General features: G+C 36.4%; 1 protein-coding gene across 1 annotated transcript in view; it reads right to left on the reverse strand.

The window, feature by feature from the left end:
* Positions 1 to 23687, reverse strand: part of RTKN2 (rhotekin 2) — a 78348-nt gene extending 54661 nt beyond the window's left edge. The window contains exons 1-3 of the mRNA XM_059899913.1: positions 23626 to 23687; positions 16672 to 16868; positions 967 to 1025 (exon numbers count right to left, since the gene is read on the reverse strand). Of these exons, the coding sequence (XP_059755896.1) occupies positions 967 to 1025; positions 16672 to 16868; positions 23626 to 23685 (316 nt within the window). The 5' untranslated portion in view covers positions 23686 to 23687. The remainder of the gene's footprint in view (positions 1 to 966; positions 1026 to 16671; positions 16869 to 23625) is intronic.
* Positions 23688 to 24746: the final 1059 nt, after the last annotated feature.

Below are 24746 nucleotides of genomic sequence, written 5' to 3' on the forward strand. Positions count from 1 at the left end.
ACCAATGAGATAATATTTATAAAAGGTACATTATCTAACTAGCATACACATGAGTCAGCCATGTATTTATTCACTTCAATCTGTGGCATCTCCAAGCCATTGTCTTTAGCTTCCTTAACACTTTGGAGAAACTGAGACAACACAGCATAAGTGCCATCTAGTGGTAAAGTGTCTCCTAACTGCATTAAGAATTCAGAGAAGGGAAAAATATTTCTAGCAGGGAACAGGGAAGGCTTTATAGATGAGCAAATAGATCCTGAAGATAATATAGTTATTTCTAGAGCTAACTGGGTATTAGGAACATGGGGTGTGTTGACAGAACAGGGAGAGAAATGTCTGGCTAAAGCAGACAGCTTATGTGTAGGAGTAGTGGAAGATATGACTAGAAAAATATTTGGGTCAGAAGAGAAAACTCTAAGGGGAAGTCTAGTCTCTATCCTATGGGTAATGGAGTGTAGTCATCCATCCAATCAATACTCACTGAGTAATAACTACGTACAAGCACTGTGTTAGCTCCTGGGTATATAGTGATGAACAAAGCAAACAGGGTTCCAACCCTCATGGAAATTCTAGAGTAGACAAACATTAAACACAGTACTGAAACTTCTGAGCAAAAAAGGAATGGGGAGTCAAAAGACTTGAGTTTGCAGCCCAGCTCAACCAAAGTCATTTAACCTCTGTCTATAGAAAACGGGAACTACCCTACCTATTACACAGTGTTGCAGTGAGGAGAAAACTTCATAATATATGTAATATACATGAAACAGTTTTCTCAAATTGTAAAATTCTACACAAATGTAGAGCATAATGATGAAAACAGTGTTTTAGAACAAATATTCTGATAGAGGTATGCAAAATAAAATGAAAAAAGAAAATGGACATAGGGAATTAAAAAGCCCCACTAACTCTAGGAAGTTACTTTATAGAATTTATTCAGCAATAGAAAAATGATCCATTACAGCATACCTGATATGGCAATCTTTCCCTTACATGCTGTTCGTGCTTTACTTTCAAAATTCACATCACTGTCAAAAGAAAAAACACCCTAATGAAAAATAGACCTTCTCTAATAAGCAATTGTTTTAACGAACTTTCACAAATGCCTAAATATTAAAAATAAACACATCCTTGAATAATAATGACTTCCGGTTAACATAAACTATTTGACTCAAACTTTATGATGTTTAGTCAACAGTTAGCTGGCTTTAAAAGAAATATATAGAGCCATTCTCTTTGATTTTTTCATACAAGCTTTACATTCCCTGATGATTATATAATGGCTTACTCTACAATGAAAGGCTTTTGTGACCTCTTACATTTAAAAACAAGATGTGGAATATTTGTACAGGTCCTAGGAAGTATAATACCTTGCGTCACCATTTCATAAATTACATTTCTAGCTTACCAGATTATAGTTGCCTGAAAAAGTTAATGAACTTCCCAACCATGAACATGCTGCCCAAGAGTATCTTATCCTTATAAAATCTAACAAATATTTAAAAAATTACTCTCTGCTACATATTCATGTGTGGTAATATCATATTTCATTTCCTTAAAGTTCTAAAAAGCTAAGCATACACTGAAACAATAAATGAACTAAGTTGGCAAAGGAAGGGAGTAGCCCTCTAGAGAGAATAAAATGTGGAGAGGAAAACATTATCATGACAATAGAAAAGGTCTCAAAGGAAATTCTTGGGATATAAGACACTTCCAGGTCTGACTGTAGACTATACTATTATCATAAAAATTTTTTTCAGGGACTTCCCTGGTGGTGCAGTGGTTAACACTCCACACTCTCAATGCAGGGGGCCTGGGTTCGACCCCTGGTATGGGAACTGGATCCCACGTGCATGCCACAACTAAGAGTTTGCATGCCACAACTAAGGAGCCCACGTACCACAACTAAGAAGCTGGTGAGCCGCAACTAAGGAGCCCACGAGCTGCAACTAAGGATCCCACGAGCTGCAACTAAGACCCAACACAACCAAATAAATAAATAAGTACTTAAATATTAAAAAACATTTTTTTTCAAAATAGTTATCTTCTATTAGACCAAATCAATCCCATCTCTGAATAGTTATCCAATATCCTACTTCCTAATAACCTGCATTTAGAGATTAGCATTCCGTTTCTAGAGCAATGTATCCAGGAGTATTCTTCTTTGCACTCTTTTTTGGCCTCTGTTTAATTTGGTTAGCCAATTAACTGCCAGTTAATTTAACTAGGTACTTCAAATACGTGGTAAGATAGAAACTTTTCATTTGAATACTGTTTTGATTCTATAAGGGCTTTTGGAGAAAGACTGGGTGGGAGTTTGAAGTGTATCTAACTAAGTTTCAGGAGAGTATGACACACCTTAACACATTTCAGTAGCCTTGTTAAAAAGATTGCATATATATTCATTATCATGCATCCAAATTTGAAAACAAAATATATCATCCCACTTTTTTTTACTCTCTTAGTGGATTAAGCACATAAGTATTACAGGTGAAATATATTCCAAAGGAGCAAAAAGAATTTACTGATGTATTGAAGTCGATAAGCTTATATGGGACATTTATATGGTATTTACAGAATCAAGCACTAGGTGTAACTAAAGTAATGTAGTAGACTTAAAGCCATAAATTTTCAGGATCCTATCTAATTACCTTATGGTCACACTGGTATTTAAGTTAAAATAGGAAATTCACTCAGTGAAAAATAAAAGTACTCATTATTTCAAAATAATGTTTGGTTGAATCATAAATTTTAAAAAGAGTCAAGTTCAGTATTTTATACTCAAGTTCAGTTTGTCACGTTGGAGAATTTTAGCTGGCTTATTAGTTCATCAGAGTGAAAAATTCAATTGAATAGTCTACTATGTTGTGGTGAAAATAATATACTGAAAGGCTCACTAGAAACCAAACACAAATCTCAATTTCCTCAAATTGGTACAAGAAATACAATATAAATACAGTTGGTTGGCATTTGTAAGTAATACTTCTAAAAACACGTTCTATATGAGCAATGCATAATATAAATTCTTAAAATATTTATTTCAGTGAAAAAATACAAGGAAGCTCTAATACAGTGAGTAACTTGAGTATTATGGAATAGGTCATAAATTATGTTAAAATTGAAATCCATTAGGCATTATTAAATTGGATTAAACTTGAGGCTTTGGCAGACAAGTGAAATTCTAAAATACTAGAATCACCAAAAGCAAACTTGCTAAATATTTACCAAAAAAATTTTTCCCCTCCAAACTATTCAACCACCTGGCAGAGTACAGCTTTCTTCCCTATAAGTATAAAATTACTTGCATAGGCATTTTCAGGACCTGTCAACAAACTTATTATATACAAATATTATCAAATTATAATATAAATCCAATTAACCATATAATCTTACAGAATGATTCTGTCTTTAAAAAATTGAGAGATGAACTAAAGTAATCCAGACTCATGTTTCAGAAGCCTAAATTATTTTCAATTCAAGTAACTCTTCAACTGCTTTTTAGGGTGCTAAAATGTGATGTTTTTCTAATTAATCCAAACTGACAATAAATTGTTAAACATTATCTGTTTAATAATGTGCTACTGTAGCTAATAGTTTGCTACAGTTAAATAAAGAGTTGTTTTAAAATCTGCAATGTTAATGCCAATTCAAAATGCTACAGTTAGAGAGCCAGTCTGAGGAAAAAGCAAATAACCACAAAATCATTCAAACAAAAGCACAGCTAAATAATAGTGTACCTTATTCTTTTTTTTTTTTTGTACCTTATTCTTATGAACCCGGTTTAGAGCATTATTTTGGTAAGACTTGTAAAAGCTAATTTAAAAGATAGAGATAAAAATATAAAATACAAACTTTTAACTTTGTTTTATTAACTTATATTTCTGCCTGTAGGTAAATAAAATGACCAACAGAGGGTGCCAATCAGCCACTTTGTTGCTCAAAACTCTGTATTAAAATTGGCCAAGTAAATACAGATTATCCTATTTTATGTTGTTCCATATGGGAAGTTAAAATAGCATTTCTTTTCCAGAATTAACAAGATACAATGAGAAATAACACAATGATGAAAGTATTTTATATTATCTTAACAAAGCATTTAGAAGAATTCTAAATACTATTCTATTATTTGAAAGCAGGTTATAAAATTCTTCACCTCTTGTGCAAATAAGTGAAAACTAAAACACACAGACATGCTTAATGTGGACTTTTAAACCATCCTAAAACTATGTGGTATAAAATTAATACCTTCATATAAGTATGTTAAGCTGGGAAGATGAGTTTTCTATTTCAAACCTTGAGACAACAACCTCTTTTCAACAGACACCAAACAATATAAAGTTTAAAAAAATAAAATCAGTAACGTCTTAACTATACCATGTTTTATTGTAGAAATACCAGGAGTACATAATTTTCACTGGCAATCTACATTTTTATTTTTGTTTATGTTATAGTATATAAGCAATTAAACTAGGCAATTGGAGTATGAGAAACTAGTTTTTGTGGCATTATTAAAATCAGAATTATGTTGAATGATACCTAAAATTAGGTACTATAAATGTCTTTGACTAGTATTATTTTCACAAAGCCAAATACAGTTTTAAGAAGTTAAGGCAAGAGAAAGACGAGTGGATTGGGGCAGAGGAGAATATTATTGCTAAAATGTAAGCTCTGCAAGAATAGGGATTTTTTGGTCTATTCTGTTCACTGCTCAATCACCAGTGCCTGGTATACAGCTCAGTACATTCTAAGGCACTCAGTAGAGACTTAGTGAATACTAAATGAAGTAAAATAGGATATGGTCTTTTTGGTGGAGCAAGCAGTAGATTTAGACTAAAGTCTTAGGTATGACTCTTACCCATCAATAACTAGTTAATGAGTTGCTGTTAACCTCTTAGCCTCAGCAACCTCATCTGTAAAATGTGGGAAGTATCTATTTACCTCACAGCTACTGAATGAAATAATATTTTTAATGTATTCTGCATCATTCTTAGAAATGCTACACAAATACTAGGATTACTTTGTGAGTGTTTGTATTTTTGGCTTCAGTATTAACTTGGAGCTTATGTGGAAGAGGCACTAAATCATTTGTTAAAGTGATCAGAGTATGACTTTCCAGTTTGTGTAAAATAATGGTAGCCGCCTAAATTGGAATCTCTTCAGGAAATCCTACAAAAGGTTTCACGTCAACAAGGAAAGCAAAATCATCTACAGCCCACAGCAACAGCATAACTAGAAAAGAGACTATCACAAACTTCAATTTACATGTAAGAGAGGAAATTAACAACTGAAAACATCAAAACCAGTTCCTGGAGGCCTTACCCAAGTAAAGAGTCAGGTATTGCAAAACGCAAATAAGATCAACTTATGATGTCCTCTAGAAGATCATAAGAAAAGAGAATGGATATAAAACCAGTGCTACCATGGCACTGGTAGGGGCTCCAAAATAATTCTGGTTCAGAAGTTGTTAGTCTTGTGGAGAAGACAGACATGCAATAGGGGAGGTATCCTTTGAAGGCTTGGCCATGAAAAAAAAAAAAAGGGAGGAGGAGGAAAAGGGGGGAGGGCCAAGGAGGGGGAGGAGGAAGAGGAGAAGAAGAAGAAAGCAGCTGAAGTTAAAAACCCTAAGAAACAAAACAGTAACAAAGTATCAGAAAACCAACCAACCAACATCCCAAAAGGAACTATTTATTAAAGAAACTACTTTTCATAGTTCCAATAATAGAAAACACTTTTGAACTAAGACCAAGTAAGCCTTTTTACCCAACCCCCTCCCCACCACCATCACTTGGCCCAGGAAAATGCTACATCCTACATATTTCATTTTGCTTCATTAGGAACAAAAAAAAAAGGATCCAAACACTCATAGAAAGCTATTATAAAGTGAAAGTAGAAAGAATCAGAATGCTTCAGCTGATAAAAATACCCCACCAAAAACTTTCCAAAAAATATAGAATAACAAAAAAGGTAACATGATACTCCAAAATGAATTAAGTGTAGCTAAATAAGCTATTGCAAATATAAGAGAAACCATGAATCTGAAATCTAACACCTCACATTAGTAAAGGATAAACAGCAGGTAAATAATGCAAAAAGAAGAAAAAAAAATAAGAGAACAAGGAAAGAAGCTGGAAAAAATAAAATCATCTCTAAAATGAAGAGTAAATACAAGGTGCCCAAGGACAAAAATATAAAACTGAAAGTACAGTAAGGAACACAGTGGATGAGAACCAAAAGAACCAAAAGAACAAAAATAAAATAAAGAGTTTAAAAACATCAAAGAAAAACTGAAAGACATAGAAGACAGGCAAAGAAGATCCAACTTGTGTGCAACTGGAGTCCTTAAATAAGAAAAATAAAATAATGAGATAGGATAGAATTAATGCTTTTTTTCTGGAGGCTTTAACTCCAGGAAAACCTGAAAATAAAAGAACTGAATCTACATATTTAAAAGGCACTAAATGAGCTAAAATGCTCAGCCGTAGTCACATTCCAGTAAAATTACCAGCCTTTAAGATAAAGAAAACATCTTTCAGCTTCCAGATAAAAAGACCAAGTCATTTACAAAGGAAAAAAATCAGTCCACAAAGGAAAAAAAAATTAGACATTAGATTTGTTGATAACACGACAACAATGGAGCAAGGTATTCAAGAAGCTCAAGGAAAGAAAGTGTTGGCCAAGGATTTTGTATCCAGCCAAGCTGCACTTTAGGTACCAACACTAAAGGAAAGCACTTTAAACATGCAAGAATGTGAAGAAAACTCTACTCAGGTTGTGGAATCTACTAGCTCATGAGTTTCCTCTAAACAAGAGATAATTTTGGAAAGTACAACAAAAGGACAGGGAGTGAACATTATATATATTTAATTGCAGATCAAAGACTAAAACAAAGGTGAAGTTACAAGTACAAGATTAGCATGTAAACACTATCCACCTACCAAAGGAGAAATACACCCTAAAAAAAAAAAGATAGAAAGGTAGAGAAGGAAGAAATGGGAAAATAGAATAAGTTCATTGATTTTTACACAGAAAATAGTAAGTGGAAACAAAATGATATCATTTAAAGCAGAAAAACAAAATAGGAGAAGCCTAAGAAAAAAAGAACTAAGGTCATTATAAAGTTATCAGTATATAGTTTTTAAATATAAAGTTCTAGTAACTTCTATGACCAATAAAACTCTTCTTAAATTAAATAAAGAAAACAGAGCGGGCTTCCCTGGTGGCGCAGTGATTAAGAATCCGCCTGCCAATGCAGGGGACACAGGTTTGAGCCCTGGTCCGGGAAGATCCCACACGCCGCGGAGCAACTAAGCCCATGCGTCACAGCTACTGAGCCTGCGCTCTAGAGCCTGCGAGCCACACCTACTGAAGCCCATGCGCCTAGATAGAGCCCATGCTCCGCAACAAGAGAAGCCACCGCAATGAGAAGCCCACGCACCGCAACAAAGAGTACCCCCGCTCGCCGCAACTACAGAAAGCCCGCACACAGCAACGAAGACCCAACACAGCCAAAAATAAATTAATTAATTAATATTTTAAAAAAAGGAAAAAAAAAGAAAACAGACCACATGGTAAAAGACAAGCTATAATTATAATACACGTAAGTTAACATAACATAAAAGAACATATGACAAAGCTGAAACCAAATATATCAGTAATATATAAGTAAGTATGCTTAACTCCTCTAGTAAAAGGATTTTCAGATAGGCTCATAATGTAAAACCCAACTCTGGGATGAATACAAGAAACACACCTTCAACCAAACAATTCATAAAGGTTAATAAACTAAACAGATGGGCAAAGATATGCCAAACAAATGCAAACAATAAGAAATCAGGGTATATGATCTTGTTATCAGGAAACTGTAGAACTCAGATCCAAAAGCATTATAGGACAACAACAACAAAAGGACACTTTTATAATGCTGAAGGCTACAATTGGCAATAAATATATAACAAGAACTAAAGTACCAAATGTTTCATAAAACATTAAGTACAGGGTATACAAGGGTAAGACAGCAAAACCTGAATAACAAAAATCATAACCTATCTCTTTCAGTCCAAGATAGTTCAAGTGGTCAAAAAATAAAAACATAATCAATAACATAGATCTTTTGCATATATATAAATATATATATACATATCGAACTTTATACTCTGAAAAAAGAAATATAACTTCAAAAGCCCATGACAGTCATGAAAATTGACCATATTAAGTCAGAAAGAAAATTTCAAAATATTTCATAAAGTAGAAAAAACTAAAAATTTATTTGCTCAAGATGCAACAAAATGAATTTATCTTCTGGTAATGTTGGAATAGCTCATATCAGAGAAATTCTCCCATAGGAAACAATATAAAATATGGAAAAACTATTAAAAAACAACTACCTGAAGGGACTGGCAAGCAACCAAAACCAGGAAGAAATTAGAGAAAAGTCAGCCCCAAAGGAAAGAAGTGGCACCATGGTATATTCATACAGTGAAATACTACTTATCAATAAAGAGGAACAAATCACTGATACATGCTAGCTACCTGAAGAATCTCAAAAGTATTATGCTGATGAAAAGGATAGGGTACACACTAGACAATTCCATTTGTATTAAGTTCTAGAACAGGCAAAACATATAGTTGGGGGGGGAAAAGCAGAACAGTGGTTGCCTCTTGAAGTGGGGACAGAAGCAGGTCCTACTAATCCAGCTTTGGGGAAAAAGAAATACAACATATCCAGAAAGCATGATTTATTCAAAGAGGGGAAAAAAAGGCAACCCCAAACTGACACAAGTTACAAATGACTGTTTATGAAACTGATAGCATAACCATACAGAGAGAAAAAGATCATTTTAAGTAACTTTTAAACATAGTCTCCTAACCCTTTATCCACAAGAATGTATGTATATTTGTATGTATACACACATACACACTCACAAAAAGGAACTTTCTTTGAACTGCATCATAAAAAATAAGATGAATTGACAGATAAATAAAAGGATAGATATAGGATAAAGTAAATATAGTAAAATATTAATTGCAGACTCTAGGTGATGGATATATCAGTCTTCACTGTACAATTCTTTCAACTTTTCTGTATATTGGAAAGTTTTCATAACTTCTGTACGTTGGAAAAGGACATCTTGAACTTGCCCAGGTAGGTTTATGTCAGCAATCATATTGGTACTATAATTATGAAACTATTTTATATAATCATAGTATAAAACAAATAAGAAACATATAAAACAAGGAAATGTATTACTGTTGGTTAGCAATTAAGATTTTCAGCATAAGAAAAAGAGATACAATATAAAGTAATTCAAGAAAACAAAGCCTATAAATATCAATATAAACTCATGATTTTTAAAAAAGTCTTTCCCATAGCTATGTCCTTTTCAAGGCCTAAAAGAAGTGATCCCCAATAGCAATGAGCACACCTAGTGCCCACATCTTGGTTTCAAAGTACTATTCACCATTAAAGGGAATCAGGAGTCATTAGAGAAATGGCTGACTCTAGGTCTAAGGCACAGAAAATACAAGGCAAGCCTGGGTCATCTTTTTGTGCCAGAAAGTAAGAAAGTTCTTAAAGACTTATATAGAAGCAGGTCAAAAGAAAAAAGAAGCCAGTTTGATGGAACTTCCATTGAACACAATTGGGAAAATTTAATCTATCAAAAAGATTAAAGACTATAAATGATAACACATTGAATAAATAAAAATCCACAAATCTATGGAGAGAGAAAGAAGAGGAATGGCCTTCCTTACAGAAGAATATTAGCTAAAAAGTATAGAAAAAATAATAGAATTAGATAATCACTGTCTTGTAAAGCCCTAATAATTTAGGCAAGGATCATAAATGGATACAATCATTAAATGAAAGCTTGTTGGATAACAGAATATCCTCCCAGCCCCAGTATAATAGCCCAAAGGTTACTTATGAATTGCAAAGGGAAAACCATTATATCACAGAGGAGAAATGTGGCAATTGCCATCTAAACCAAGGGATCAAACTCAGCATCATTTAGAGCGGTAAAAACAAATATCACATCGTACCACATTGGCAGCGTATACAGTACCCAACCTAACCAAGAAAAATTCTTGCAAAAAAATGTTTAACCTGAGTCTGATTAAGTCTGATCCAACTTCCAGTTACAGCAAAAACAGGGAATATGAGAAAAGGTTCAGTAATACCAAAAGAAACAATTAGATGATGGGGCTTGTGGGAGGCCACCCCAAAATATGCCAAAGTGGAATGTTGACTATTTTGAATTAAAGTCACTTGAAAAGACTTCCCTGGTGGTGCAGTGGTTAAGAATCCGCCTGCCAATGCAGGGGACACGGGTTCGAGCCCTGGTCTGGAAAGATCCCACATGCCATGGTGCAACTAAGCCTGTGAGCCACAACTACTGAGCCCGTGTGCCACAACTACTGAAGCCCATGTGCCTGCAGCCTGTGCTCCACAACAAGAGAAGCCACCGCAATGAGAAGCCTGTGCACCACAATGAAGAATAGCCCCTGCTCGCCGCAACTAGAGAAAGCCCACGTGCAGCAACAAAGACCCAATGCAGCCAAAAATAAATAAATAAATTTATTAAAAATAAAATGAAATAAAGTCACTTGAGAAACAGCCCATGCAAGAAGAACACCCTAACCCTCCTTTGTTCCCCTGAAAGCAGGAAACAAAGCTCCCATGGGAAGATATCCTCCCTATGCTGGAGGATGGAGGGCATCCTTATTACCAGAGATACAGAGTTTGGGGCAGAGGAAGCTGTATAAACAAACTTCATTACTTCTTCATTAATTTACTACTCCAAGCCCAAACCCTTTTGTTTTGTCAAATCTTCACAAATAACTTACTCTTTGTCTAAAAAGGTATATAAACAACATGCTTTGGTCACCTCTTGAGTCTTATACCTATGGGACCACCATATGTACGAAATTAAATTTGTTTGTTTTTCTCCTATTAATCTGTCTTGTATCTATTTAATTATTAGACCAGTCAAAAGAACCAAGAGGGGTAGAGCAGAAATTCTTCCCTCCCCTAAATAGACAAATATACAGTGCAGAATATTTTTAAAGGATATTTTTTAAAGTCTATACTCTTCAAAGCATCAATGGCAAGGAGTTTTTAGAAAAAGGTAAAATGATTAAAGAAACTAAAGAAACATAACAAATGAATCTTGACTGAATTCTGGTTTTGGAAAAGCAACTATAAAGAATTTTCCTTTGACAACTAGGTAAAATTGAATATGGACTGAATATTAGTGGACTATTATGGAGTTACTGTCAGTATTTTATATATGATAATCATATTTTGGTTATGTAGGAGAATGTTCTTGTTTTTAGAAGATATACGCTGAACTGAGATATACATGCCATGTTGTCTGCAACTTATTTTCAAATGGTTCAACACAGAGAAAGAAAAATGTGTATGTGTGTACATGCATGCATGCATATGTGTGTGAGCATGTGTCTGTGTGTATGAGTACCAAGATAGAGAAGGAGAGTGGATGAACATATATGGCAAACTATTAACTGGTCCTTCCAGGTGGAGAATATACATGATGTCTATACTATTCTTAAACTTTTTACATATGAAATTTCATAATAAAAAGTTGGTTTTAAAAAAGTGAACGAAGTAGAGAATAATAAATGATAATCTGGAACATGTCAAGCACAGAGGCCAACAAAAACAGGAAGAACCTAAGAACATGGAAGAAAGTAACAAGAAGAAAAATGAGTAACTGCCACATAATTAACTGTTATTAAATTATAAGCCCTATTTGCTCATCATACACATGGAAGGGAGGATGAGGCAAAACGTTATGAAGCACAAGTTAAATTGTTCTTAAATAGTTATACAGCACTGTTAGGTGTTCTGGGGAGACAAAGAAGAAAGAGAAAAGAATCAGCATTAGTTGAGTTGCCTCCAAGCTCCAGGCACTAAATCCTCAAAAATAACCCTATGAAATGAGTGGTGATATCATCTCTATTTCTTCATCTAATAAGTAAGAACCAATATTGTCCCTGCCCCTAAAAGTTTATAATTTAATTGATAATACATGTTCATAAATGGAATATAGAATATTAGAATATAGTATACTACAGTGAGATATTCATGGTTCAGATGCTACTAGAACTAAAAGGAGGCAAATAATCATTTTCTGAGTCTTTACTATGAGCATAAAGGAAGAAATGATCTTTTTCTGAATACAATTTCAAAGGAAACTTTGATGATGCAAGTAGGGTATTGCAGAACAAAAGAGGTCTTATGAAATGGGGATGGAAGATAGGGCACTTCAGTATAAGCAAAAGCACTGGAGACAGAAAAATTCAAGAACTGTTCTGGGGATACAGATCAAGCATTTGGCTGAAATAAATCTGTAAAGTAGAAAGTTAAGAACTAATTTGTAAACTACTATGAAAGTAGTTTGAGATCAGACCACGAAGATCCTGGAATGCGATGCCTACCTAAGGAATTTTAGTAAACGGAAACCATTAGCTGTTTTTTAAGAAGTGGACCAATATAAGCAAGTCTTTTAAGTAGGTATATATGGCTATAACATGCAGGAAAAAGGTAGGGAGATAGTCTCGTTTACCAGTTAGAAGACTAGCATATTGACAGACTGCTGTAACCAAGCAATCCTACCCTTTGAACTAATAAGGCAGTAAGCTGTCCGTGCTCCACTCCGTACCCTCACTAGCTACTGTCTACTCAACCCAGAAAACTTTCCATATTCCACTTTTTTTTTGAGTCACCCTGACTCTATTATGAATTTTACACAAACCTGGGTATCTTTCGCATATTTAGATGTAAAAAATAGATAGTATACCAGAAGGTGTTTCATAATTATGAATTTTACACAACTCTATTATGAATTTTACACAAACCTGGGTATCTTTCACATATTTAGATGTAAAAAATAGATAGTATACCAGAAGGTGTTTCATAATTACATACATTTAAGGAGAACAAAGCTTCTGTTACATTATTAGAACATTATGGTAATGGAACATTTAACCAATTACCAATATTCTCAGATAGGTGGTTAAAAAAAGAATAAATGATATGACTATATCACTGATTTCTCAAGTGGGGTTCCTCAACTAAACCAGAGAATGACTATTTTCTCAATTCCCCCAAGAATGGTACCAAACTAGCACTATTCTAAATACACGGAAGTTAAGTCATTGTATACAATGCATGTCTTGGGGCATTAGGGCTTAACTCTTTCCTGGAACCCCAGTTTAAACAGGCTGTAAAATGAAGTAACACTATTTGCTTACTTTAATAAACTCCTAATAAATTGAGAAATAAGTGAAACTGTTTGCAGAATGGTTGTTACTGTATCAAGAGGACCTTGAGTAAATATCTATTAGAAAAACCCAAAACTCATGCACTAGTTTTTATCTCATTTATCTCATCAAAAGTTACTTATTTGATCACTTCTCCATCTGCCTGTTCTTAAATATTTTCCTTAAAAATTTATTATTTCAATTATTTTGTCTCACCATCCTTTTCAATACTCTACTGCCAGATAACCTTCCTAAACACCCATTTTATCATGCCTCTTTCTTACTGAAAATAAAATGGTAAAAGATAAACAATGAAATAAATGTAAAGCCCTATAACAACTTACCAGGGCAGCCTGGGGTAGTACAAAGTACATGGGCTTCTTTGGGGAGGGTTAAGTGAGGCTCAGGCTTTTAAGTCATTTGGGTTCACATCCTAGCCACAGAGTCACTGGGTGCCCTTTGAAACAGTTATCTAATATTTTCTAAGTTCCTGTTCCCAAATCTTTAATAAAGAGGTTTGTACCTCTCTCAGTTTGTGATGTGGTATTTGTGAAACCCTAGCACAGTATCTGGCACCTGGAAAGGCTGTCAGTTAATACCAGTTAACCTGATGTCATTGTAAACTTCCTTGAATTTTGGTACCCACTTCCTTTTCAACTTTGGCTTGATCTTCAGCCTCAACCAAACACATCTCTTCAATGTTCTTGAATTCATGCTCATTTTTCACCCTAAGCTTTTATTTTGCTATTTTTCTGACTTTTAATCTGCTTTCTTTCTACTCAGCAAACCAAACTCTACCCATCCTTTATGATCTGGAAGATTCAGACCCAATTCTTCCATTAGACCTTCCTCGATTCTACCTTTTCATACTGATTTGATTCTTCTTTGAAAGAGTCTAGATGTATCGTCTGTATTAATTTTTTTTACATTTTATCATAAAATTTTAGAGAAGGTAGACTAGTGGTAGGCAGTAGACTCGTTAAAATGCTATTTTAATTCTGGTAGCAAAGTAAAAATGGAGCACTTTTCTATCTTAAAGACCATCAAAACCAAGCTAAGGAACAGACTACTGAGTCTCTAAAGGTAAGGTATTTGACTGCTGAATATACAAATATACTCACATTTTGACAAATTCTGTTCTTTGAATTTGGATACAGTAGCACAATACTAAATAAGTGTTCTACAAGTAGTAGATATTCAATAAATATTGGATTGACTAATCAAATGGCATAATTTACCTAACTTTCTTCAAGGAACTAAAAAAACTATCATGGAATTCTCTTTTATCTTTAGATCATTTTTATGTAGTAAGAGGAAAGTACTGTAATTTCCAGTTACGTTTGATCAGTAACCTCAGGTTATATCTGCACATAAGAAAATGAAGTTGTAAACAAAATAATTCATATAGAATATTCAGATTTTTTAAAGAAATAATTCAATAATTAACGGAGGCAATGAATGATGAACAAATATAAATGTTCAAATATAAAACAAATATAGTGTCAAAGCTATGTTCATCTATCAAAGATAATCAGTAAAGAAACTGAAAATTGTACACATCTTCAGTTGAGAGTCCCAGATATTTTTTCTTATCTTTGTTATATAAATCCAACAGGAAGTAAGCTTATTTAACATTTTTCTAAATCAGCAACTTCAGGAAAGTTGCAGGAAAGTTGTTAAAGAAAATGGCCAGTTCACAATTCATTATAAATACTTAAAGAACATTAATATGAAGGGTAGACATGATTCCCAGAGGAACATTCCATATAACTGTGAGAAATGATATAATATTGAGTGTTTAATCCCACACTGTACTTAAACCAGTGCTTCTCAAACTCTTCCACTTAAACAGTCCCACCCCTTGACAAAATATTGTTATAAAGGCTGGGGAGAAGGAACATGTATCCCGATAAGTAGCATAATCCAAAACCATGCCACAATTCTAAATTTCTCATGCTTTATCTTAAAAATTCATGCTATAAAAAGATATGCTATATTTATTCTTTGGCTTTGCATATCTTGTGATACAAAATCATCTACTCTAAGTAATATATTTGACACAGTTGGTGAAGCACTGACTTAATCCAGTGTATGTGTATCTGAAAAATATTTTCCTGGATTATGATACTGGAATAATTTCATTTTATAATGCCAGGGATAAACAATAGTGAAAATTGTTTGACATATGTTGAGTACTAATTACATAAAAGGTATTATTAGGTTTTTAATATATATCATCTTAATTTTCAAAATGTAAATATTATTATGTCAACTGTAATGAAGGAAATAAGGCACAGAGATTAAATAGCTATCCCAAGGGAATAAAGCTAATAAATATTAGCCACTTCGTACATAAGTGTTTATTATACGATTTCATCAATATTCTATTTTTACAAAAATCTCTTTCTCTGACCTGTGTTTTTACCTTACTTTTCAAGAATTTCATGGAGGTGTACCATGAACAGCCCAATCAATGGCTACTAATGTCTAAAAAGAAACTTTTAATTAGTGTTACAGCTTTAAGACTGATCAACAATGGATAATGTGAAACCATTTATATTAAAAAGGAAACCAATATCTAGCCACTAAATTGAGTCAATCCTAAGGTTCAAATAAGACTTGGCATTGTAAATAGGATAGGATGTAAATTTCATACACAAAATCTAGACCTGATCCAAAAAGGCAGCATGTAGTGACAGAGAGAACAAGGACCAGAAGTTACTTAGCAAATGGTAAGTAACCTCTCATTAGCTTCTGTCACTAGTTAGAACACTCACTAGTGTTCTAGCGTCACTAGTGTCACTCAAGTGTCCTTGAGTAAGTCACTTGCTTCTCTGGAACTTACACTCAACATATGAAAGGAATGTGTTAGCAGATTTTTAAGTTCCCTTCCATTCATATCTTTAATTCTATTCATAGCTTTCATCCCATTCATAGCTTTAATTCCATTTATATCTTTAATTTTGCTGCCCACTCATTTCAATTTCTAAGTTTCCATTACTCTCAGCTAGTACCTTTCTATCAGCTTATTTGTAAGCAATTAGTTTTTTTTTTTTTTAATTTACATTTCTATACACTCAGGTATCAGTCTTGGTCCTTCTTCTTAAAATATTTCCTCACTCCTTGCTTCTTAACCACTTCATTTTATAATCTGGAAGTACTGAACACAACAAAACTGGCCTTAATAGTAAGTTTAATAGTAAACTGCCTTAATAGTAAGTTTACTCTGAGCCCTACTGTCAAAATGTTTATGATATCAGAGGCTACTTCAGTGTATTTTTTAAAAGCTTTGGTGATTTGACATTTCAGGTTAAATTTAAGATTAAATTATATGGTGTTTTTAATGCAAATATTTAAGCACATTAAAAGCCATAGGTAAACAATGTCACTAACCATCTTCCAGTTTGATTTGCAATCTGCTCTTCTAATTTCTGCAGCTCCAATGTGTAAGCCATTATTCGAGCATTGCACACCATGAGATTCTTAACTGCATGCAAAATCTGGTCTTTCTGAGTGCTCAGAGAAAGGAGTTTCCATACCCCTTCTCGTATTCGAATTTCTAAATCTATTTTTTCTTGAATGCTGCAGTCCTTAAAAAAAAAGAGAGAGAAAAAGCATTTTTAAAAGGTAGCAAAACCCAAAATTATAACATTTCTTTTTACCCCTAATAGATGGCAAATGTACTATCTAGTATTATAATTTTATAACATATTGGGAAAGTAACAAAGTTTTAGTGTATGATGGTATAAAATCTTTTAAAGGCTCTGTGCAAAATCTTAATTTCTTGCTTTATTAGGAAGTCTTTACAATCTACTGGATAAACAGAACAGAAACAAACGTGAGAAATACTATATATTCTTACTGTAACTGTACAAGGTTGAATAGTGTCCCCCACATATTCCTGTCCTCCCAGAACCGTAGAATGTAACCTTATTTGGACATAGTTCTGCAGGTGTAATTAGTTAAGATGAGGTCATACTGGATTAGTGTGGGCCCTAAATCCAATGACTGCTGGCCTCATAGGAAAGCCAAGTGAAGACACAGAGGGACACACAGAGAACTCCATGTGAAGATGGAGGCAGAGACTGGAGTAATGAGCCTACAAGTCACGGAACACCAAGTATTGCTAGCAACCACCAGAAGCTGGAAAAGGCAAGGTCAGATACTTCTCTAGTCCCTTCAGCAGGAACATGGCCCTGCAGGTACCCTGATTTCAGACTTCTGGACTCCAAAACTCTGAGAGAACAAATTTCTGTTGTTTTAAGCCACTCAGTTTGGGTAATTTGTTATGGCAGCCTCAGGAAACTAATACAAGAATATAATAACCAATGTGAACAATACAGCACATGCATGTATTATGTACGTTGCACTGTGAGATGGCAAGATGTAACTGATGACACTAAATTAACCAAGGAAAAACTTTCTCAAAGAACAGATGCTGAATAAAGGAACTAAGGTTTAACAGCAGAGAGGTAACAGGCTATTTGTTAGGGTTAGCAATGTAAATAAAATCTCAGAAGCAAGAGAGTGAAAGAACTATGCTAAGAAAATGTCAGAAGCTTTAGCTACCTGGAACAGAGATTTAGAACACAGTTTTGGATATATTTATTTTAGTTTTAAGAGTCACCATGAAACTACTAAATCATTTTAGTTCTGAAAGTCTTTCATTCTGTACAATGATCTTAAAATGGCCTGGCTCTATAAACAAGTTTCATATGTAACATCAAAATTCTATAAACTGAAATGTACTGTTCTGATTTAAATTCAGTGACTTTTTAAAAATTATAAATCACTAGATACTCTTCAATATACTACAAACATCTAATAATGCTTCAGTATGTCTATTTCTAAAAATGAAGAGATCATCCTAGCTTCTGCAGTTAAAAAAAAAAAATGAATGCTATAGTTTACCTTTTAACTGGAATAAAATTTATATCAAAAATCTGAATGAATCTAATAACAAAATTTCCAGATATTGAAAGGACAATCTTTTCAAAAAGAAAAGCTGAAAGTTAGAGCAATTGTCTATGATTACCCAAAAAGAAAAACTGCAGATGATTTAACTTGATTATCCAAATCAATCAAATGTACTATTCACACGCAGAAAACAGATCTGTTTAATTACCTTCTGTAATTACATCATGTAATCGCCACATAAAAACCTTCTTTTGTAGTATAACTCAAAACATGTACTATATAAATGTAGTCATTTGCTGCTTTTCCTTCTTTACACGACTGAATTTCAACAACTCCATCTCATCTTTTTATGACTTGTCAGTCCCAAAGTAAATTCTTCTTTAATGTAATTAGTAATCAATTATACGAATTATCTATGTGACCCATATGTCTATAGAAATAAACTCTGGCAGGCGGGTTAGTACTGGAGAGTCTACTTAGGGAGAAACTTGAAAGTGGGATGAATAACTTTACCCCACAACTCAAATATAAACGAATACCATCTGGTGCCATTAAATTCAAGTTTGCTTTTTAAATACTAGTCAGGCAGCCAGTTCAAATACTACAGTCAGGCAGCCAGTTGAAGGACTAGCACAGTCCTTCTTAAAGCTGGCTGCACATTAGAATCACCTCAGGCAGAGAGGAAGGGCCTTACAAAAGTACCTAAGCTTATGACCTACCCCCAAAACAATTAGGATCTCTGGAGGTGGAACCTGCTCTTTTTTTTTAAGTTCCTCTGGTGATTCAGTACACAGCCACCGCAGAGAACCAGGGCTGCACTACTTGAAATTCGCCAGCCATCTGGAAAGTTGCAACAACCTGTAGAAACCAGTAGGTGGCCAGAGACAACACTAACGAATCAGTTTGGACTTCTAAGGTTTCCATCTGGTAAATGAAGATCGTCTTTCTTCATCCCTTATTGATAAAGACTTCATAAAAGTAGAGAGGTTTGGGATATAGTGGAGAAAGGAAATGTAAAGTCAGGGTTTAAAAAAAATTACAGTATTTTTAAGATTAAATATTCAGTAAGGAAATGAGCTATAGCTAGCACATATTATATTAGAATTCTGTCCTTTAGAGCAGGGGGCAGCAAACTATAGCCTGGCCAGTGCCTGTTTTTGTAAATAAAGTTGTACTGGAGCACAGTCACGCCCATTTGTATTGTCTATGGCTACTTTCAAGCTACAAAGGCAGAGCTGAATAATTTCAAAAGAGACTGTGGCCCACAAAGCTGAAAATATTTACTATTTGTCCTTTTACAGAAGTGGTTTGCTGATCCCTAACCCAGCCAAATGAACATACTTAGTAAACTATGACCTTACCTCCCCTGCTCTACACTGAGTGGATGTGGATCTGGGAGGGCTGACAGAAGAGGGATAAATTAAGTGTATGCATTTTTTTTTTAATTGGAGTATAGTTGATTTAAAATGTGCTAGTTTCTTTTTTTAACGCATTCAGGGTGAAAAAAAAGACCATTGTATTAGCCAGTTTTGTGTTCTCCATACAAGTTCTTTTTTTTTTTTTTTTTAATTAATTAATTTATTTATTTATGGCTGTGTTGGGTCTTCGTTTCTGTGCGAGGGCTTTCTCTAGTTGCGGCAAGTGGGGGCCACTTTTCATCGCGGCGCGCGGGCCTCTCATTATCGCGGACTCTCTTGTTGCGGAGCACAGGCTCCAGATGCGCAGGCTCAGTAATTGTGGCTCACGGGCCTAGTTGCTCCGCGGCATGTGGGATCTTCCCAGACCAGGGCTCGAACCCGTGTGCCCTGCATTGGCAGGCAGATTCTCAACCACTGCGCCACCAGGGAAGCCCCCATACAAGTTCTTTTAGTATAGTATATACTATAATATATAGTACACATCTATACTTTACATGCAGAGAAAACATCTCTGGTCAAGCAAACTACTCTAACCAAGAAAAACATAATGGAGTCAAAGGACTTGTTTTAAGTTAAAAAGGGGTACAAAGTGCTCCTAGGCTAGGAGTGATGATGTCTAGCGCGAACCACAGTGAGAACAGTGATCATGTAATGAGGCTGGTACTCAATGGTGATGCTTACTGACCTCAAAGAGGAAGAGCAGGGAGCGAAAATCATCACTGCCTCAACCATATAATGGCAGAGTCAAGACTGACTAGGGCCCGTGACAAAAGCATGCTTCCCTGTATGCATCCCTCTTAGAAGTGTGTGAATTCAAGCCTCCAAGAAGAGTGGAGAATGGGGAGAGAGCCTTCCTTTTGTTATTTCTTCTTCAATTTTCTAAATAAGGGCTTGCTATCAGGTCAAACAGAAGCCTTATCTCGTAGGTATTTAAAGTCAGGCTGGTAAAAATAAATGGATAGGGCAAGACTAAGAATGAAACAGATGACTTAAACGTGCAAACTTAGATAATGTAGAAAATGGAAATATACTAGATTTTAAGAGCTAGAATGGCACAAAGGAAGTACGAAGAAAATGGCTTTAGTGTTGGAATTAAGCACTGACTAAAAAAAAGAAGAAAAAAAAAAAGAAGTTGGGCTGCTGGTAAGAAAACTGTAGTAATCCAGATAGAAACTATCACCCACCTAATGGGTATAGTTAAACCATGTTAGCTAAGAGACCAAGATGAAAAAGACTGCAGAAGAGTATATACAGTATACATTCTTTCCAAAAGAAATTTTGTGTATTTTAAGAATTGTCTACATACAGAGAAAAGTCTAGACGTTGTTAACAGTGCTCATTCTGGGGAATGGAACTGGAGAAAGAATTCTTAAATTCATGTTTCTATGTTTACTTTTCTGCAATGAGAAAATATTATTTCTCGAATTTTATTTTTATAAAGATTTCAAAAGCTTAAACATTTGTAAGAAAAGGTAGGTGGCTGCCCCAACCATTCAGATGAATGGGACAAAAGATAATAACAAAAACAGTCATCTCTCAAGCATGTATGAGTGCTAGGTACTGTGGTAAGTACTTTAAAGAGGTTCTCAAATTCCGACAAATTTCTGTGATAAGCAGTTTACCATTCTACAACTGCAGAAACTGCAACTTAGAAAAGACAGGTAACTTATTCAAGGTTGCACAACAAACAGAGTTGGATTTTACCTTAATCTGACTCCAAAGCCAATATTCTATGCTGTGAGTAGTCACAGATGACTCTAAGGTTTGAGTAGAGGTGTTACACTAGTGAGTGACCATCTCAAAATCTTTGGTGCTATCCCTATCTGATGGCAGGTTCATTAGGATCAAAGGAAACACAAATAAAAAGTCAGTGTTAGTCAAGTATAAAATTCTCTTACTGACCCTCAATATTCCTGTTAGGTTAAAACCTATTACTAGTTTGCAATTTTTCTCCAAGATCCAAACAGAAAGAATTCCACAACTCAATTATTTTAATTTGTTGCTGCCTAAGAATCTTTAAGTAATGTACTTTCCTACATGTAAATAATCCAGCAGTTATGTATATTTAAATATTTCTTTTCATTCCATGTAGCTAAACTTCTTTTATGACCTTATCCTCTTATCTCTTTTGTACCATACAAAAACATTTACTGGTGCACACAGCTCAAGAAATAGACTTCATCGGCCTCACCAACACCTACATGGTAAGTGCAAGAACCTCAAGATCACCAATTCACTAGAAACCAAATTTAAAAAAATAATTAGTACAATCAAAGGGAAACGGAGCAGGACCCTGTGGTCCTTGCCCCCCATGTCCTCAGCCTGCCTTTTTGCCTGTGGAAAAACTTGAGTCAAACGATAAGTTTAATCAGAGAAGTGAGAATATGCAGAAGCAAAGAAAAGCAGTCAAACGGGACAAAACAATAATAATTTAGTCAGTAAGCCAAGTCACGGGCCTTCAGTTCCTGCTCAAGGGCTATAGGTAATATTCTGAGCCACATCCTGGGAGCTGTCTGATAGGTACTGAAAGCCTCAGCAGGTGGCCGTTAACTACATGGCGACCAGACTGCGGCCGTGACATAAGCTGCCAGAATCCGAGAACTGGCCTCAAAGAAATGGGAACCAACCAACCCTGGAACTGAAGATTAACTGTGCTTAAAATAATCACGACGACGCTGGTCAGACCACTGCAAGACCAATTTCAAGACGGCTGTCAGAGCTGGCTGTGCCGTTTCCACATGTGGCCCCTCCCTCTGTCTACAGAAGCTCATGTCCAGCGGTTGTCAGTGCGGGAGAGTCAGCCTTTGGACAGGCGTCCAACACCGCACCCCACCACCCCACCCCGGCCTTTGCCGGCATCCAAAACAAAGCAAACTTTCCTTTCCACCAGTCTTGCCTCTTTATTGGCTTTTGGGCAGCCAGCAGCCGGGCCCCAATTTCGGTAACAAAAGTACATAACAGGATAGAACAGAAAAGAAACACTCTGCATCGAAATGTTTGAAATTTTTGAAAATACTGGCATAACACAGCATAAATTACTGATAAAGTTACTGCCCTCTTTGCATAACGACTCAAGGTCTTGCTTTCCTTTTCACAGCATTATGGAGACTTCCTAACAGTCTGGCATCTGCTGAGGGTTCTAAGGTTTACAGAAAAGAAAATGGGTTGCTAAGCAAAGATAATAGGTGGGACCATACAAAATTGCTAATATTCTACCAATTTTGACCTACAAAACTCGGAATTTCATATGGTTTAATCTACTTTAAAAATAGGTAAAACAAGGTGGAGAGTAAACTGGAAGTGGAGATCCAGCTCAAAGACATCAGAGTTCGAAGTCCCATCTTTTAAGTTTTCTTTAAAGGTTAAGAGTGGAAAGTATAAACTTTTAATAACTGCCAAGAAATAATGTTGGACTATATTAAGTAGAAAGGTTCCTAACACACATTTTACACGGATAAATACCACACACCAAACTTCTCTCCTATCCAATTCAAAAAGAATCCACTATAAGACCAACTTTTTCTCAAGTTCAGGGGTTGCAGTTTACTTCTCCACCCCGCTCCACCAAGTTTATACTGTGTGTAGACAAAGCTCCTACTGTGATTGTGCTTTGCATCGAATCTAGTAATAAGCAAAGTGTCCTCCACGGGGCTCGGGTGGGCTTCCGGGAAATCCCGGGGCTCCCATTCCCCCTGCGTCACCCACCCGTGCAAAAAGACAAGCGTCCCAATCCTGGGAGGAGGGGCGGCGGACAGGCGCGCCCCAAAACGCGCTGCGAGACTCCGGCGTCGCTTCCCCATTCCAGGCCTGTTTCCTCCCTAAGAAAATTGGGGGCGGGGGTGGGGAGACGGGAACGGGGAGATTTCCAAGCTCCATTAGGGCCTCAAAAGTGCAGTCGCCTAGTCCTTTGTTCCTGGCCACGGCGGAATACGAGACGCGAAGGGGGGGTTTTCCCGTCGTCCAGGCAAAACGAACGCTTGAGGACCTGAAGCCGGCTCCCTTCCTCACTCACCTGCTGGGCGGGAAGCCCCGCCGGGCGGAGCTCAGGTCCCCTCAGGATCTGCCCCTCCATCACCAGCGCCACAGCCAGGGCCGCCGCCACTCTTCCAAAGGTAAGATTTGAAAAGCCCGCCCCTGGCTGGAACAGCGGAGGACGCCAACCGCCGGGACGTCCCGGCCGTACCAAGTCCCGGCGCAGGGGAGGGGGCGAGGGGGGGGGGGGGCCTGCGAGCCGGCGCGCGCACGCGCAGTGGGCGCGCTCCGCGCCGCCCACGCCTGAAGGTTGCAGAGACCCGAGTTCTCAGTGCCCGCTGGACAATAGGGAGCGGTGGGCCGACTTAAGGCAATGCTTGGGGTGTGGGCGGGCCTGGGACAGGAGTGGGCGGGGTCGTGGGGAAAGAACTGGTCACTGAGCGCACCTGACCTGGTGCACGATTTCGGCTGCTGGTTTTCAAGGCCAGCCTTTTGCGCGGGGAGCTTTCGGCCTGCATCCCACCGTAGGCCCTCCAAAGCGCTCGGGGTGGGCTGACCCAAGGCTGCAGTCCCTGGACTCCCACAGACAACTCGTGGTCTCACTCCCAGAGAACCAAATGACACTGCCCTCAGCGATCACTCTAACACACAGCGCAGATTGTCACCCGGGGTCACTTAGAGATCATGGCCTTATTAATTAATCAGGCTGGTGAGACACCGTGTCAGGCATTTCACAAGCCCTTTTCTTTTGTCCACAGTGTTTCTTTGTAATTCCAGATGCCCCTCCCCCCAGCCGGGTTGTCTGTTATTTCTTGCAAAAAACCTCTTTCATTACTCTTTCCCCACCAACGTCCAAAGTGACAGCTGAATGAGGTATCATTTCCCCAGAGTCCCATTTCTTGCTGTCCCTAAAGACCAATATAAAGACCCTTTTAATCATATTGGGAAACTAATTATTGGGAATTAAATATAATGGCAAAGCATGGAATCTTTAAAAATCAAAATTGAAGTGCCAAAGATTTCAGGCCTTTGTAAGCTCTTTAAAAATCCACAGTCCTGGACTTCCCTGGTGGCGCAGTGGTTAAGAATCTGCCTGCCAATGCAGGGGACACGGGTTCGAGCCCTGGTCAGGGAAAATCCCACATGCTGCAGAGGAACTAC

The sequence above is a fragment of the Balaenoptera ricei genome, chromosome 16 (genome assembly GCF_028023285.1).
Source record: "Balaenoptera ricei isolate mBalRic1 chromosome 16, mBalRic1.hap2, whole genome shotgun sequence".
Taxonomy (NCBI): domain Eukaryota; kingdom Metazoa; phylum Chordata; class Mammalia; order Artiodactyla; family Balaenopteridae; genus Balaenoptera; species Balaenoptera ricei.